At 39.7% G+C, this 17,576-nt stretch overlaps 1 protein-coding gene across 11 annotated transcripts in view; it reads left to right on the forward strand.

Moving 5' to 3' along the window:
- smarcd3b (SWI/SNF related BAF chromatin remodeling complex subunit D3b) overlaps positions 1 to 17,576 on the forward strand; it is a 95,342-nt gene that overhangs the window by 59,146 nt on the left and 18,620 nt on the right. For 6 of the 11 annotated variants that reach the window (XM_088643118.1, XM_088643119.1, XM_088643125.1 and 3 more), the window contains 4 exons: positions 4,846 to 4,888; positions 13,069 to 13,191; positions 13,850 to 13,972; positions 16,464 to 16,559. In XM_088643118.1, the coding sequence (XP_088499244.1) occupies positions 4,846 to 4,888; positions 13,069 to 13,191; positions 13,850 to 13,972; positions 16,464 to 16,559 (385 nt within the window). Of the gene's footprint in view, positions 1 to 4,845; positions 4,889 to 5,170; positions 5,210 to 13,068; positions 13,192 to 13,849; positions 13,973 to 16,463; positions 16,560 to 17,576 lie in introns of all 11 variants that reach the window. The other 5 variants (XM_088643123.1, XM_088643115.1, XM_088643116.1 and 2 more) reach the window with 1 other exon arrangement.

Here is a 17,576-nt window from a genome sequence, read left to right on the forward strand (position 1 = left end):
TAATATAGATGCTTAGGATGATTTGAATTTGCAGAAGAAATGTATATTATAAGCCTGACCTAATGCTTTACAATTATGACACTCCTGAAGGATCTTTCAATCCAATCCTTTCAATTTCTATCCTACATCAAAAGTCACATGTTAAGTACAGTATATAAAAGTATTTGTTTGATATACAGTATATCATTCAATTCCATGACGCAGTCCTGAGCAGCACATCTGTTATGAGGAAGCCATGTGCAGTGTATAGGATCTTTGCTTTACCTTCTCAGCTTTGGTATCACTTTATGAAAGATTCAAAACCAATCTTAATAATATTGACAGCATTAAGACTGGAAATTTAAAGAGTGGCATGCCTGTCTAGCCCATTTGATGGAAGTTAATTAATCCAAGGATCTAATACAGCTATTTTTCCAAAGAAGCCAGAGTATTGGTTTCAACAACAAGGCAGGGTAGCTTGTTCCATACTCTCGCAGCCCTTTGAGTAAAGAAGAATCCACTGTTCTCAGCTTTACATGCACTTTCCATGTAGTTTCCACTTGTACCCTCTGGGCACTATATTGCAGTGTTCATAGTAGAATAAGAGTCCCGATCAGTTGGCCCTCTGTTTCCAAAGAAGGGCTCTGTGCCTTTGTAATCATGTCAGAGATTAGTCCATCCCCAGAATTTTATAAAGTGATAAGTTTACATTCTAGATTAGAATTTTTTAAGGTGAACAATATGTCATAGGTCATGAAGGTTCAAATAGAAGGGTTTTGTTTCACTCATTTTCTTTTTATACAAGGCTCATTTTATACAAATGACTTCTTTTTTTAATATTTTTTTAAAATGTTTGCCTTGTGGTTTATAATCAAAAGACATATGTGCCAGGTTAACTTCAAATGACAAAAGCCATCAGAAAACATGGTTACCATGCATGCCACCCATATAATATCAAGAAGACACTAGCTTGCCTCTGTTCTTAATTAACATTGTGTCCGCAATGTACTCACTGCTTTGCTGAGAAAACCTGGGCATGTTTACCAATGTGATTGGAAATGTCTAAAATTAAAAAATGTTTCCTTGGTAACAGGTTTTTGTAGCCTTGGCCAGCAGGTGCCACATTCTTCCTCTTGACCAGGAAGTAAAGAGTTGAAATATAGCACTGGATAATGTATTCTGTCAAATGTCCAGTTAGTCACAGGCACTTAGTGAAACTAGCGAACAGCCTGAGGACCTGAACATGTTGGTGGCAGGAGTGCTGCTTCAGCTTAGTTGGCATTAACAATGCAACTCCTTTCTTTTAAATTGTCCTTTACCTAATCTACCTTGGTCTTATTAAGTATTTTAACTTAAACAGTTCTTCCTTCATTATCAATTTTTCATAAACCACGGTATTTTGTATTTTAACAACATCTACAATTATTAGTATTTTTGTTAACTGTCCCAATTTAGAATCACTAGTGTATTTTTTACGTCTTGGTTAACAGCTATGAACACTGTAACCTGGCAGGTTAATAGGAACTTCAGTGATTATTGGAATCGGACTGTTCGGAATCAGATTCATTCTTTTGGATTTGTCAGTGTTTGGACATAATTTTAAGTGCTGGCACATCTCACTTGCAAAAAAAGCACCACGAGATGTTTGAAAATCTGATGGGGATCTAGAACAACAGCACATTCTCATCTGAAAAACATTCTACCGAAAGCAGAGTTCCCATGTCCTGAGCTGGAAGAATTGTTATTTTCTGGTTCTGGAGGAAGAGTGCCACCTTCTGGTGAGCCAATGCCACTTCCAGCTACAACCTAGCCTGTCTGACCGTGTGATGTCAGGGCTCAGCTTTGCTTAACAAGACAATTACATATTTAAAAAAGAGCAAAACTGTGATATTAAACGACAGTACTTAACCTCGCATATGTTAGGCTTTGGCTGATAAATACTTATTAGCATAACACATAAAAAAGGTTAAATTAATTATCGACTATTATTATTAGTTTAAATGCGTGATTCCTTTACCTTACAAGTAATGTGTGTTATGATTTAATAATAAGTGCCTGATGCTGACATTTTAAATTTCAGTGTTTTGTGGAAACCTTCCGTCTTCTTCTTTTATCCATATGACAAGATGTCTTTCATAACTTGTAGAAAAGCTGTGACCGAAACTTGTTTGGGAGAAAGATATTTTGTTAGTCAGAGGATGTAATGTGGTGTGTTCCTGTGGCATCAGATTCCATTGTTTCTCCAATGTAACTCAGCCACAACATGTTTAATGATACTTTCACAATTCTGAAATTGCCCGAAGTATGAATGAGCTCCTGTTTATTATACAAGGGTAGCACAAAAAAAAACGTAACAGCCACAGTTTGGAAGTAAGGAGATTGAGATATCATGTCACTTCAAGCGTAGAATTCAAAATACTGAGTCAAACCAGAAAAACCCAGACCATTACTGCCGGGTAAAAACATGCTTTTAAGTAGTTAATAAGAGCAAGCATTTGTTTGCTTTAAAGAGCCCCATGATACCCCATTAAAAGCTATTACCAAATGTATTTTGGCTGGAAGATTTTCACTATACTGAACATCTATGCATGAAAGAATGTGACATGATGTAGAAATTATTTATTTCTTTTCATAATTGTTCAAGTGGAGTTTCTTCATGAATTTGTAGCATTATTTTACTCATGGTCTCAACTCGCATTCTTGGAAAGACTCTCAAATACAAGGTTTTATGACACACATAGATATATGTTCAGTTAGATATATTAACTGTGAGGCTCCATCATCCTTTCCAGTAATGTACTGCTACTCACCCCTTTGAAAATTGGTTCTGTTCTTCCTGTTTCCACTCAGGCTTGACCTGTAGAAACTCCTAACTATAAAACTGGAAAATGTGCTGCGACATAAAAACTATCAAGGACAAGGATTTTATTTGGCATCAAGATTCTTCCTAATGGACACTACAACCATTCAAGAAAGCTCACTTTGCACAAATCGAAATGCCTTGAGATTGCGGAGATTGAGAGAGGCTCTGGAATGGAGAAAACAGGGAGGTAGTCAAGGTTGTACCAGCCCAGAAGAGAAAATGTTGTTTCTCTTGTTTTGGAGAATACAGGGATTCAGTATTCTCCAAAACGTTTCTTGTTAAAAATTGTTTTAGGCAATGGCAGTGCAATGTGCTTGTGAAAGAACGCTGTGCCATCACTATACTGTGATGTCGTAGCCTTACAAACCTCCGTATGCAAAACACATCACATCAGCCCTCAACAGACATGTCTCACGTATGCTTTCAGCTCTCTCTTTCCCCTTGCTGTTCATGTGCAGGTGATCTGGTCTCAAATACACCTCTGTACACCAGTCACCTCTTCAGTCTTCTCCTTGTCTCTCATTTTGCTGCTTCCTCTCCCTCGTCGTTCTGCCTCTGGCGGTTTTCCAGACGTTTTCATAGTACAGCGGGGCTGTGTTTAGTCTGGAGGCAGATATCCAGGTTCACAGTCCAGAGCATCGCAGCAGCCCTTGAAATCCTTGATGGGATTCACGCACTACAGACATAGCCAGCAAGGACCAGCATTCCCTTCCTACAAGTTAATTAGATATAAGATATGTGGTTTTACAGGCATAATAAGTCAGGTAATTGAGATATACAAAGTAAGAGATGATTTGTGTAGATGTGGCCAGATATCTCTCCCCACTATATATATACAACTATATAACTTCAATCCCCTGTTCTATGTGTCAAGAAAAATAATCCACCAACAGGTCCCAATTACAGGACTATACAGTGCTGTTGAAATATACAGTCTGTTGCAAAGTGGTGATCTACTGAGTCTATTTCCAGTGATTGTATTCAATCCTGCGATAATAAGTTTCAAAGGAGAGGAGGCCGTTTAGACAGCTTTGACATAATTTAATGTGTAGGTGGCTTTTTGGGGTCTCGCATCAGGATGTTAGGAAGTCTGGGAGTGAATAATGGCTGACTGAGGGCGTGAGGAACTAACCCGTCTTCCTCATCTGACTGTTCACAGTTTATTGACCAAAGAACCACTCTGAGTTTGCCGCCAGACTTGTGTGCACTCAAGCTTTCAAAACCCCATGGTGTTAAACAATTGCCCCTTCATTTAAAATTTACAAAATGATCCCCAGAACAGAAATGTAAATGATCTTGTAATATTCCCAGCAGCGAAATTAGAATTAAATCTGTAAAGTCTAAGAGTAGTTTGATAATTACATCCAATAATATAGCCTAAGTGCATTAACTAATTTTGATGCAGTTCCCTTACATTATCAAGACTTTTATAAGACTATAACTAAAAATATTGCCATGACACAATTAATTCCTTATATCATTTTGTTTATTGAAGCAATGAGATTATCATCGTAGGCTTTGAATTCTGTTTCTTTCTTCCAGCCTTGGTTTAAATAGGGCCAAAACAACTATGGCTCATTACAATCCTCTAAACTGCTTCCCTCGTGAAATAACAAAAAAAATGTACATAAATAAATTAATTTCCCTTTTTTAGATCCTGATGGCTGAAACTGGAGAGCTGTGTGGAGCAGGGAAGCACACAGACACACACACAAAAATCTATCAATTTTAAAAAGCAACATGCTGAAGTGAGAGTAAATTGGCTGTGCTTCAGCCTGTCTCAGACACACAGCACCACAGTGTGACAGCGTGGGTCCACTGCCTCCCTTCCCTCTCTCTTCAAATCCAAAAGCCTCGGCTGCCTTCAGTGGAGTCTTACAAACAGCTGGGAACAATGTCTGGATGTGTCCCAGTAATTTAGCAGATGGCCTGTGTACTCCGCTATCTGTCACCATAGTAACATGCTCTTTTTTTATTTCTTTCTTTCTTTTTTTCCTCCGTAGTGCCAAGAGAAGGAAAATGGCAGACAAGATTCTCCCTCAGAGGGTGAGCTATTTTTTTTACGAAAAGCACTAATTCTGGGGTTTCTGGTTTTAATTGTAGGGGTTCGAAAGGGGGTGGGAAGTAAGAGGGAGGACGGTGGGGGGGTTAAAGGGGGTGGGAATTGGTGGGTATTTAAATGTAATGGGTTGAGACTGGGGTTGGTGGGTTGGGAGGTTCGGGCGGTGGCGGGAGGGGGGGGTGGCGATGGTTAAGGGTCTGCTAAATGAAATCTTTAGTGGTAGACTGATGACTGCATTTTAGATTCTTAAGAGTCTGTCGTTTCAGATTCCAGGAGATGGCAGAAGGCACAGGGTGTTTTCCAAGGTATAGACATGCCTAATTTGTCCTAGCCGTAGCAAAGCCTCCTCTAAACGCTGTAGGATGTAACGCAACCTCTTTGAAAGTTGTTTGCACTGTTGAATTTCCCTTTCTTCAACGATTTCTGAGGTCGTATTTTGTCCCCGTCGGTTTTTGGCTGTAGTTGTTATAACCCTGTGTTCCTTCACTATGGGCGTTCGTATTTGCTCGCGTCTGGTTGTGCGCTGCGACCCGGAGATGGCAAGGCAAAGCCCAGTGGATTACAAAGCAAGGAGACAGGCTGTCCTGGGCTCCGTCTGTCTCTGTGGAGAGCATCGTCAACAGGCATGCAGGGAGAGGTGTCTTGAGAGATGCGCAAGGGTGTTGTGTGAAAATCCCTGGGTGTGAGCCCAGTTTAGAAACTGACACGCCACAATAGGCAGCGGTCGGGTCTCATTTGTAAATGCGTATATGAATCTGGGCACAATGTCTGGCATTGACGGGCAGCTGCCTTTATTTTAGTGTGCAGAATGTTTTAAACCATGCAGACCACACTGAAAGGGAGGGTTTGAGGTGCTTGTACAGTATGCTGTACTTATTACTGTGTGTGACATAAGTGATGTACAGTGAAGAACAGCACTGCATTATCATCCACATAACATGTGGCAAAGTAGTTAGGGGCGTATTCTAACAATAGATGCAGCTTTGTTTTTGAATCTTCCTTGGCTACCATGCAAATTGATTTGACTGTTGATTCTTCTTCATTTTCATGCCTTAATCTTGGAGTCTGCTGTGTACAAGAATATGGCATTCTTTCTCCTGATGCGCACTGTCATGTTCTGTCTTTTAAGCAATGCTGAGTTCTTTGGGGGGGAAAAAGTGCGGTTTCACAGTGGCAGGGCTATTTCTGGCTGTTCCCAACTGCAATTCCATACTCGAAGCTGCTTCCATCAGTGTTGAAGGAAGTCCAGATGTGGAGTTAGCTCTTACTCCTTCTTTGGAAACCTGGGTAGCTCACTGAACAAGAGTATTTCACATTTCCTAATAGTCTTTACTAAAGTGAGAGTGCAAACATTATCCTGGCTTGGCTGTACAATACGTACAATACCTAGTTCAAGAGTACACACCTGAGTCTTGAACTTGCAACCCTCCAGTGCTTCCACCTCAACTTCATGTTAACTCTGTCTCCTCATAACCAAAAGAGTTCTGACAATCCCAAGTTATTATGCTTAGGATTTTAAAGTACAGAGGTCTGAGCTGGTTTAGATCCATATTCAAGTGCCCCTTTTCTTAGCTCAGAAAGTACTGTTTGTTTTTCATGCCAGCTCATCAATGACCAATGTCAAACTTGTCAAACTTCACCAGCACAGCCCACACATGAAGACAAGAGACTGAAGTCAGTGTGTTATTGTCTGATCCTACTGCCATGTCATAAAGAGGCACAAACATAGCAGATTGAAGCAGTGTGCAGCCAGAGAACCAGAGGACTTTATAGTTTAGCTCATTTAAGTTGACCTAGGTAAATATCTTCTACAAAATTAACCATACAATCTGATAAACCTGACATCATGTATACCAACATAAATAAGTTTCTGAATAAGTTGCTTTTTAAGTATTATTTTGTTTAAAAACTGTTTTTTACTGTTTGCGGTTACTGTACATTGTCCTTGGTCCAATGGTGTCTAATGTCAGTGCAGTGAGGTTAAAGGAACCTTAAAAACAAGAAAATGTGTGTGTGCTACCTGTAAAAGGCATAGTAGTAAAATTAAACCGTAGTTTGCTGGAGAAGCTAAGTAATTTCAGTATGAATCACACGGGCACGATAGTCACTGGGGCTTTGCATTTCTTTATCGCTAACTGGCAGGCTGTTCATTTTCCAATTAGATTTTTCAAACAGGCAAATCAGCACACAGGAATAGTTCTTCACACAGCAGCAGGAAAAGAGAAAACAGACTTGAGACTGAATCCATTTATATGCTTTAATAGCTTTTCTTGGTTTGCTTACTTTATTCACGCTAGAAGTTTGGGCTGAGTGAAAGGAGCCTCTTGCAGGGAGGGACACAAGATGAGACTCTTCCAGGTGTTGCTTGTGACCAAGAAAACCCTGAAGTGGATTCTGCTCCCCTTTTACAGTAGTTATTGCTGAGCCTGTGATCCAACTCTCCAACTCCTAACTCCATTCCAAGAAGCCTCGTTAGCAGTCCAGATTTTTGATACAGCTATTACTTAGTCTTTTATTTCTAAAACCTCCTTCGCCTGGCTTCTGAAACCGTCTTGTGTTCTGGGACCTAAACTGAGTGTGGGTATTATTCATCGTGCACCACCAATCTAACACACACAAAAGATACAAAATCCTGAGTTGTTAGTGGTACTTAAGGACAAGCATATAGGAACATCACATGGAATCAGAACGCACTGTCCTCTATGCTCTTTTCCAGGTCAATACAGACTTGTGTCCCCAGCTGGGACCAAGTTTCTCATGTAAACAAGAGAAGGCAATTGAGAAGGTGAGGGCAGAGCTACTTTATACAAGAAAATGACATACAATACCCCGCAGAAATAATGAGGACAGCAAAGTCAAAACTGTTTTATTTTACTTTACAGTACAGCAATTTGTATTTTTGATGAGCCAACTTTGTATGCTAAATGATGTAATATGCACTTTATTTGGAATAAATCCATGTATACACTTATTAGTCATAGTAGAACACAAACATATTTTGTGTTCAACCCAAAAGTGTCAAGTGATCATATGTGTTGGGACAGATTCACTTTAAGTAATATCAGTAATAAGCTGCATATCCCTTTTGAGGCAATAATTACAGTGCAAGACTTTTTTGACCTGTTAAACTCACCATACTGTAGTCTTTGTGTATGAAAACAAATGCTGACTTTTACATTTTGAAATGTCAATGCTTCCTAAAACTTATACTCACCTGAAAAGCAAAAATAAGTTGTTTTTTGACTTTACTATCACAATGCTTTTGGAGGGCACAGTGTAACATGGGTAAAATACACCCACATTTTACCTCAAAATATTAATGGGTTTCTAATGCGATGGACTTGGTAGCATAAATATTAGACATCTTGCACAAACATCTACAATCCTTTCTCTTTGCTCTTTGTAACCATGGTGATCTGCTGTACCTGGGCTGGACAGTGGCGGTCTTGTCTTAGTTGTTGATGTGTTGGGAAGCATGATGGAGTGGCAGTTAGCGCCGCTGCCTCACATTTCCACATTCAGGACAGGTCTCCATCCTCCATCTCTGTGGAGTCTGCATGTTCCCTTCATATTAGCATGGGCTCTTCTTGGGTGCTCTGGTTTCTTTCCACTTTCCAAAGACACACTCACTAGGATCAAGTGAGTGTTCTAGATTGTCCATTTCTCCATACCCTGTGTTGGCATCCCATCCAGTTGGAATGCAGTGATACCTACCTTCAGGTCTGTCTTGATCCATACATTTCTGGGACAGGCCCTGACTTGCTGTAAGCCTCATCAAGATTTATGTTTTGGGGTTTGTCCTGGTCTGGCTTAATACATACCGAAAAAAGTACCATATATCTAGGCAGGGTTACATATACTGTTGTATTAATGTCTATTGACATCCCTTGCTTCTGAATCCCAATTATGTATAAAGAACATTTTGCTTTTAAACAGTTCCTATCATACAAAATGCCTTTTGACCACCATGAATGTGCTGGTGAGATTCTCTGATAAAAATTGTTTGCAACACATGCTTCTGAAAAAACAGCACAAGAAGAAGCCTTCCCATGGCTCATTTGAATTTCCACCTCATGTGTCTGCCCTCAGGTGAAAATAGGGTCTTCCAGCGCAGAACAGATTGAGCTCTCGAAACCGCAGATTAAAGAGGAAAATTCTTTCATCCTTCTTTAGCAAAATGACTAAAACAGAATTAAAAAAAACATCACATGGAAACTGTATGGGTTCCTCCATACAAATACAATAATGGTTTGCTTTTTTGCCTTTTACATATTTTAAACTTGGGATTTCTTCACAAAAAAAGAAATCGTTTTTTGAGGTGCAGATTTTGTTCTGTTCTTTGTGTGGACAATACGTTTAGTCGAGGGTTAGCATTACATTATAAATTAGCTACCAAAGTAAAACAGCTACAGTAGCCTCAGATACAAAAGCAACATCTTCATCGAAGAATATGAAGCTTTCTGCACTCAATTTTCTCTGATTTTTACCACCATTCATAGGCCTCAAAAGATATAATAAAATTAAAATATAATCAGCTTTACAATAACTCAATTAAGCCAGATTGAATAAATAAATGGATTTTTGAATTTACAGAAAGAAATGGAATCTTGGTTGTCTTCTTTTGCAGCATGAGCACATTTAAAACTCAACCTTGAAAGCTTCTTAACACATGTATATTAAATTAAAGCTGAAAACAGTTTCAATTCACAAATCTATCCACTCCATGTCATTGCTTTCAAGTAAAAAATTATTTCCACAGCCAAAGAAAGATGGAATCTCTTTTCAGACTTTCTAAAGGACATTGAACAATGGAGCAACTATTTTGTAAACAAACAAAAGCCAAGTAAGGGTAATTTACCAATAAAGGACTTGGATTATAGGGTGTTTATATTGCATACAGCAATATACCATGTTGCTTCTTTGCATTTAATGAGCTTTTCAGCAAAATACAATTTTATTGCTATATCACTAAAGAATTTCAGAATCACAAAAATATCATATCATATTGCCTTAGTTCCATAGAGTTTTCGGGATGCCTGAATAAACTAAAATTAGAATTCTTTGTTATTATTTCAGGGACAGCAGAGAGGAGTAGTGGTTAGGGCTCTAGATACAGAAGTGGAGGGTCATAGATTCATGAGTGGGTAGCTCCATTTGTAGCCTTACTCAGTGTACTTCACACACAATCACAATAAATGCCATGCTGTATAAATGGTTAAATCTCTCGGCAATCATTTGTAAATGAGAATTTATTCTCAAACAGACTATCCAGATGAAAAACAAGATGTAAAATAAAAATAACTATTGTGCAGGTAATCATAATTACAAATTATGTGCATGTGATAAGGCACAGAATGGTGGCACTTTAGTCAGGGAGATGAGACCTGTGTTCAAGAATTCCTGTGTTCTGTTCACCACTGGAAGAGTTATCGCAGCTGGATGTTGGACTCACTCAGTGTAGAACCCCTATGTGTATTTGAACCCTGTGCCTTTCCTGGTGTGCATATACAGTGCTGTGAAAAAGTACACCCCAATAAAAGGTGTGTGTTTTTCAACATATTTGCATGTATGGATATGTGATCTTCATTTCAATAATATTGATAGATAAAGGTGATCTAATTTCACAAATAACAATGAAAATTATTCTTTGCAATCATTTATTCAACAAAAAAAAAAGTCAGAAATGCAATTGCCTACTGTGGAAAAAATAAGTACACACCCTAGCTTCAGCAGCTGGTGTTGCCCCCTTTAGCAGAAATCACTTTCTTGTAATTGTCTGTTAGTCTTCTTCATCGACTTGGAGAAATGTTTTCCTACTCCTCCTTACAGAACTCCTTCAACTGTTTGAACTGTTTGAATAAACTTGATGTTTCGCTTCAAGTCCCCCCACAGTATTTCTATGGGGTTAAGATCTGGGCTTTGACTGCCATTTCATAACCCTCCATTCTTCTTTTTGAGCCATTCTTTTGTGGATTTTCTTGAGTGTTTTGGGTCATTGTCTTGTTGCAAGGTCCATTTATGGTTCAGCTTCAGCTTTTTGACAGATGGCCTCACATTCTCCTTGGGTACTCTCTGGTACAATGTGGAATTCCTGGTTGACTCTATGATGGGAAGCTGGCCAGGCCCTGAGGCAGCCCCAAACCATAATGCTTTCACCACCATGCTTTATAGGTCGTATGAGGTTCTTTTGTTCAAAGGCAGTTTTTGGTTTTCACCAGACATGACGTCTGGCCAAACAGCTCTACCTTTGTCTCATCCATCCAGAGCACATTGTTCCAATAGTTCTGATTTTCACCTAGGTGTTGTCTGACTAACTTCAGTTGTGCATCTTTATTCTTTTATGAGACCTCTCATTTAGGGCAAACTTGCGCCGTCTCTTTCGGATGGTTGCCTCATGCACTTTGACATTGATTGAGGCAAGACTTGCCTGTGAATCCCTTGATGTTATCCTGGGGTTCTTGGAGACTTCCTCCAGCATCTTTTGTTCAGCTCTTGGGCTGAATTTGGTGAGACAATTTGGCCTGGATAGATTGCCAGTAGTTTGAAATTTTCTCCATTTGTAGATGATCTTTCGGACAATGGAGTGATTGACTACAAATTGCTTCCTCTTAAGGGTGCTCCAATCCTTTCCTATTTTAGTTCATTATGTGCACCTGTCCCTTGTTTTCCTTGTTATTATTTAAAGACAAGTGCTCCCACTATTCCCTGCTCTGCATTGGAAGATGGACGCCCAGAAGCCCGCCTGCTTGCGGGTCCTGGGGAGACCCAACGGCATAGGCTTCATCATGGCGTCCTGACCTGCTGAGTTTCGGGCTCGGAGAGCCTGGCCTCGTTACTGTTTTTATCCTCCTGGTTCCCTTTCCCTGTTCCTGTTCCAGATCCCGTTCCGGTTTTAAACTTGTCTGTCTCGGATTAGATCTCCTGGCTCCTGGACCCTGGACTGCCCCCCGGTTTCCCCTTTGGACTAACTTAGGACTTATTCACCTGCGCCACCCCCCCTGAGCACCCGATCACAGCCGTCACGCCCCCCTGTCTGTCATCCCGTCCTGCTCCTAGTGTGTTTCCCTTGAAGTATTATTCCAGTCACTTCTGGATTATATCGTCTACATAGGGTCCAAAATACACACTACTCGGTAGTCAGTACCAGCTCCTGTGACAGAAATAGACATCAACAATCTTTCTTCTGAGGCCCTCAGAGAGCTGTTTGCTGTTTGTGGCACGATGTAGCCACACACCTCAATTGCTAAGACCAAACCAGACCACAGGTTTCTGATGTTTATATAAGGCAGCGCCCTCAACTTACTCTCTTTTGATGTTCTAATCATTTGCCCCTGTTTTGGTGCACCTGATTCTAATTTTAGGCATTTGATGCAATGATTAAGGTAGGGGTGTACTAACTTTTTCCGAACAAGAAAATTGGATTTCTGTTGATTTAAATAGTACCAATGAGTGCAAAATGGGATTTTTCAATGTTATTTTTTTTTAATTAGATCACCTTTATCTATCAGTATTGTTGAAATGACAATCAAATATCCTTTTGTCCAAAAATGTAAAAAGAGACAATCGTTTCCATGGGGTGTACTTACTTTTTCACACCACTGTATATCAAGATGTTTAATGTCCGCAGTGACTGATGATTTTTTAAAGCAATTCTCAAGTTAAAGACCACTTGAGAAGTTGTTTGTGAAGGTGGCTTCTGAGTGGCTTGACCGGTAAGGACACTTATTTGTAGTCAGGTTCAAGTCTGGATCATGTCATTATCTGACTATGACTGGGAGGCCCCACACAGCACCAGGTACCTTCAGAGTATCTGCAGCCTGCTCTGAGCTTGCAGTGGTGTCAGTGAGAGCTGCACCTGTCTTCATGTTGTTGCTAATTCTGCTGTGGGAAGTATGGAACTCACTGTGCGAAGGATGGCAGATTGCTCTGGGAGTGCACCCTTCAGAGGAGAATGTACACAGTCCTCATCTCTGCAGGTGGTACAAAGGTCGTGGCAGCAAAACAGAACTGAGCAACAAATGTCATATTGTATGGGTGTATAAAATGGAAAGTAGTTGGCGAATCCCTTTTTTTGTTACATGAACTATGAAATATTTTTTTATGAAATGAAATGCTGTGTACTCTCATCCAATATCATCCATCACTTACCTTTCTCCACCCCCAGATCCGTGAGTTGGTCCCAGAATCCCAGGCCTATATGGATCTCCTGGCATTTGAGCGCAAACTGGACCAAACCATCATGCGGAAGCGGGTGGATATCCAGGAAGCTCTGAAGAGACCTATGAAGGTACGGCTCCTGTTTCCCTCCATCTCATCCACTTCTGGCCAGTCACTGGTAAAAGCTGGTCAGGTCTACTTGACGAGTTCCTCATTAGTTTCCAAGTGAAATGCAGGGAGAGTTATGACGCCTGGGGACAGCAAATGAGAATGCTGCTTGTCAATGAGGGATATACCGCTGTGCTCCCTGAGCCAAAGTAATGAAATCAATCATTTCAGGCATGGTAATCAAGTCCACATTAAGCACCACTAGTACAGATGCACACTTCAAAAAGGAGAAGCCAGACTCCAGAGCTGTAAACAGACTGGATGGCTAAATATATTTAAAAAACCATTGTATTAGACAGTTTTTTAATTAACTCTGTGTTTTTGTGCTTTACCTACAGTATCACCAGTTTGTTCAGGGATGTATTGCTGTATTCAGAATGTTGAGAATCTTGGCAGTGTTAAGGGTTCTAAATGTCAGTCAGAGGTTTCTTTTTTAGGGAGTTACCAAAGAGTGCTTTCCTGTACCTCCTGTGGTTTTGCAGGCAACAGCAGCTCTAAGTATCATCAGTGAGAGCTGCGTCTAACTACAGGTTGGCACAGACACGTGGTTCAAGGCAGAAAAATGGGAGAGCAGATTTGTATTACACTGTAGATGAAGAAGTCCCTGTCTTTATTCACAGCAAAAGCGCAAGCTGAGACTGTACATCTCAAACACCTTCAACCCTGCCAAGCCAGATGCTGATGACTCCGATGGCAGCATTGCATCGTGGGAGCTGCGAGTGGAGGGGAAGTTACTGGATGATGTGAGCTGCTTATCCTGTTAGCCTGGCTGTCTTTCCATCTTTCTTTCCTGTTTATTGGTTTTTCTGTCTTTTAAAGTGTCTGAGTCTTTCTTCTGCATGCAAATGTACTTTTTTCTTTTCTTTTAAATTCACTCTTTTAGCTTAAGTATCTTTGTGAATGTTTTTCTTTTTTTAGTCTGTAGCTCTATGAGGTCTTTCGGGTATACTGCTGTTGTATATTGACTTATTCCATAACTATTTACTTTTGATTAGAAAGTCATCAGGGAAAGAAGTCCATATGCTTCTTCTATAAATCATTATAGCTGAATCACATGTGACAAAGTGAGACATCACATAGAAAGCAAAATGTTCTGTGCTTCTAAAAATGATATGCAGGAGTTGAGTGACTTCATTAGTTATCTACAGTGTTGATTAAAAAAACTAACTGTGGTAGAGGTCAGGTCTGACAGCTGAGTAAGATGAGAAGAAAATAATTTCTTAACAAGACTGTTGCAACGTCTGCTTTAAATATTAGATGGAAGATACAATTTCAAGTTATAATGGACTTTTTCATCCTGCTTTGGGTCCATTGTCTGCTGAATTAGGCTTCCTAGGTGCAGGTTATCAAAAATGAATGGTTGAAAGTAGTTCATTGAGCTCTTATGTACTTTATACTACCTATTATCAGTCTGAGTAATATGCTACAATATTATTAGAAATAATATCCTTTATGTTTAATTGCACAGTGAAGTGCATACTCTCTTAGATGTGTCTTTTTGAAATGTAAAGACAGAATGTATTGAAAAATACCTTAAGCTACCTTTTTATGTAAATATATATTATTCCAGTAAAAAAAAAAATGAATCGTGTCAAATTATACATGTTTATGGTTTCTAAACTCTTCCATCTGACCACAGAGGTAGCTTCATTTCAGTTTCAGACTGTGCTTCTGTGAAACTCATTGAAGATATTTTAGATGTGACAAAGACCTCCAAAGTACACACAGCACTGTGAATGTGGTGCTGTTCACAGGTCTGATATAAGCAGTGAAAGAGCCAACAGTAGTGTCTAAGGGAGAGAAAATGAAAGGGTCATTTGCTTGTTCACCACATAGTTTTGGCGCCGCACCATGTTGGCATGGCGATGATGGATGCAATTCTCCTTGAGGTATTTTGCTGTAGATGTGCACAACTTGTTTGTCCTAGTGAATATTCACTTCTGCCAGCTCTTCTGGCTTCATGTGGAGGCATTTCAAGATCTGTTCTTTAAGCAAATGTAAAAGCAAACTAGAATCAACTTAAAAACACACACAAGGTTGATGCAGCATACAGTATTCAGTTTATTCTAACTATGACCCAACAGATTTTAAATCAATTTTCCAAACATTGTTTGTAGTCATAAAACTGGGTTGGTTTTTGATGGTTATCTGATTAACTAGCAGTTAGCTATCCTAAGCAAATAAGGTTATTTTATAATTAAAATGTAGGGTTCCCTATTATTGACGTTGTGATTGGCATCACAGTAAGTTAATGGTGTTTCTAAATCATTTAGTGGTTCAGTGCTTTATTAACTAAAAGATCCGTTTAAAAAATTGCCAGTATTTGCCATTGGGACAGCATGTGCAGGAAGTGAGACTGAGCAGCCTGAAGACATGTTTGATAAAAATGTCCTTGAGCTGCATGTCAGACATATAACAGCATTGCTAGGGCTTGTCTTACCAGCTTTTCATAACCACAGAGTTACATGATCTGCTGCAGATCCAGTTGAGTCTTCATTGTCATGTTCAAGATCAGATAAGAGAATGAAACTGAGGATGAGTTGATGTTCTGCAGTGGAATATAACAGAAATGCCTAGACTGTCTAGACCTTGTATAAGATGAGTAAAAGAATCCAATAAATCATTTTACCAAGTTTCTAACCTGGTTAGATGGACAGCCCTGTTTAGCCTCCTCATTCCAACATGAATAACCAGATAGAAGCCTGCTGGGATTAGGCACTGAATCCATACATTCAAGTCCCTGCTTCAGGGTTCATTAAAGCAAAATAGCCAGTTCGGAGGAGGCTCTCAATAGACATAATACAGGGCTGTAGGACTCTGACTGGCTGCTTGGTAGGTATGGAGCAGTTTCTGGGGCAGATAGTGTGTTGAGCTGTTTGATGGGCAAAGCAAGTATATGGAGATGTTGGTTGGGTCGCAAGTATGTAAGATTATAATCAGGAGAATTAACACTGAGGATGTGTGGAGAGGATTTGTAGTTGCATGTGGACTCGTTGGAGTGTGACGTTTCACTGTGGTTGCGGTGTGAAGATCTGTCAATAGCTTCAGTAAAGCCAAGGTCTCTGGGGTGTAATAGTAGGTTGCTGGTCTGTGTCAGGGCTATAGGGGATCATAGGGCTATGTGGGGTGTATTTGGAGTATTTGTTATGTGTTAGAGGATATACAGTTCTATTTGTGTTCTATAGAGAGCACCAGTGTAGTATTCAGCTCACTGTGCCTCTTGTGATTCCCCAGCCTGGTAAACAGAAGAGGAAGTTCTCATCCTTCTTTAAGAGCCTGGTGATTGAGCTCGACAAGGACTTGTATGGACCAGACAACCACCTGGTGGAGGTGAGACTCACAACCATCTTTGGCAGCCTGCCCCTTCCACGTCTCCATCTGTCTTTGTATCCATACGTCTCCATCTGTCTTTGTATCCATTCCTCCAGATGTTTGTCTCAGTCAAAAAGTTCAGTTTCTGTCCACTAAAATTATTTATGTTTACACTTGCATTTTGATATTGTTCCATTAAGAGTCAGATGTACTTCCCTGTAACAGTACAATTACAGCTGTGAAATGGTAGGTGGTATATCTGCTGGGAGGAGAGCCTTCTGACACACATTGTGCCATTCAAAGACTCTCTGATGTTTTATCCATACATGGTGTGTGATCCCTCAAACTTGTAGAAAACAAAAATCTCACTAGTCATCACAAAAGCATCTAATAGAAAATACTGGTAGAAAAACTAAAAGTTAAACTTAACTCTATGACATAGCTATGCTACAACATAGAGAAGAAACATATTTTTAAGTGCCTCAATGAAAGTGAAGGCAGCAATGTGTTGATGTTGCTTCTTGGCCTTCAGTGCCTCTTGGGAATTTTCTCCTCTGGTACCAGCATGTGTCCTGAGCATTTCCATTGCAAATATGCCAGCTGTGCCAGCCACATGTTCTCAAATTTTGAGTAGAGGATGTATTCCAAAATTTATTAGGTTGCAGAATTGTAGTGTAAACTATGAGAATATCAAGATAGACCTCCTTTCTGTCTGTTCTACAATATTTGTGCTTGTGTCAACACACCTATATAAGATCATTTAAATTTTGTTACACCAACATGGATGGTTTCTGGAATATTAAGGGACACTTGGACCTGTACTACAGATTTGGAAAATTGGCTTCATCACTTCTGCAGTATTAAAAGGGTTGTATCTGATCTGGTTTTAGTATATTTCGTAAGGGAGAACAAGATCTGATGTAAGTTACATAGTACCACTGAATCTTAATATATCAGGGCAGTTAAGGTGATAGACTGAGTTCTTCATAACACTTTTAATCAGATTAGGCATAATTAAGGAAATGAGTTCTGCCT

The sequence above is a fragment of the Lepisosteus platostomus genome, chromosome 8 (assembly GCF_059453375.1).
Source record: "Lepisosteus platostomus isolate fLepPlt1 chromosome 8, fLepPlt1.hap1, whole genome shotgun sequence".
In the NCBI taxonomy this organism is placed as follows: Eukaryota; Metazoa; Chordata; class Actinopteri; order Semionotiformes; family Lepisosteidae; genus Lepisosteus; species Lepisosteus platostomus.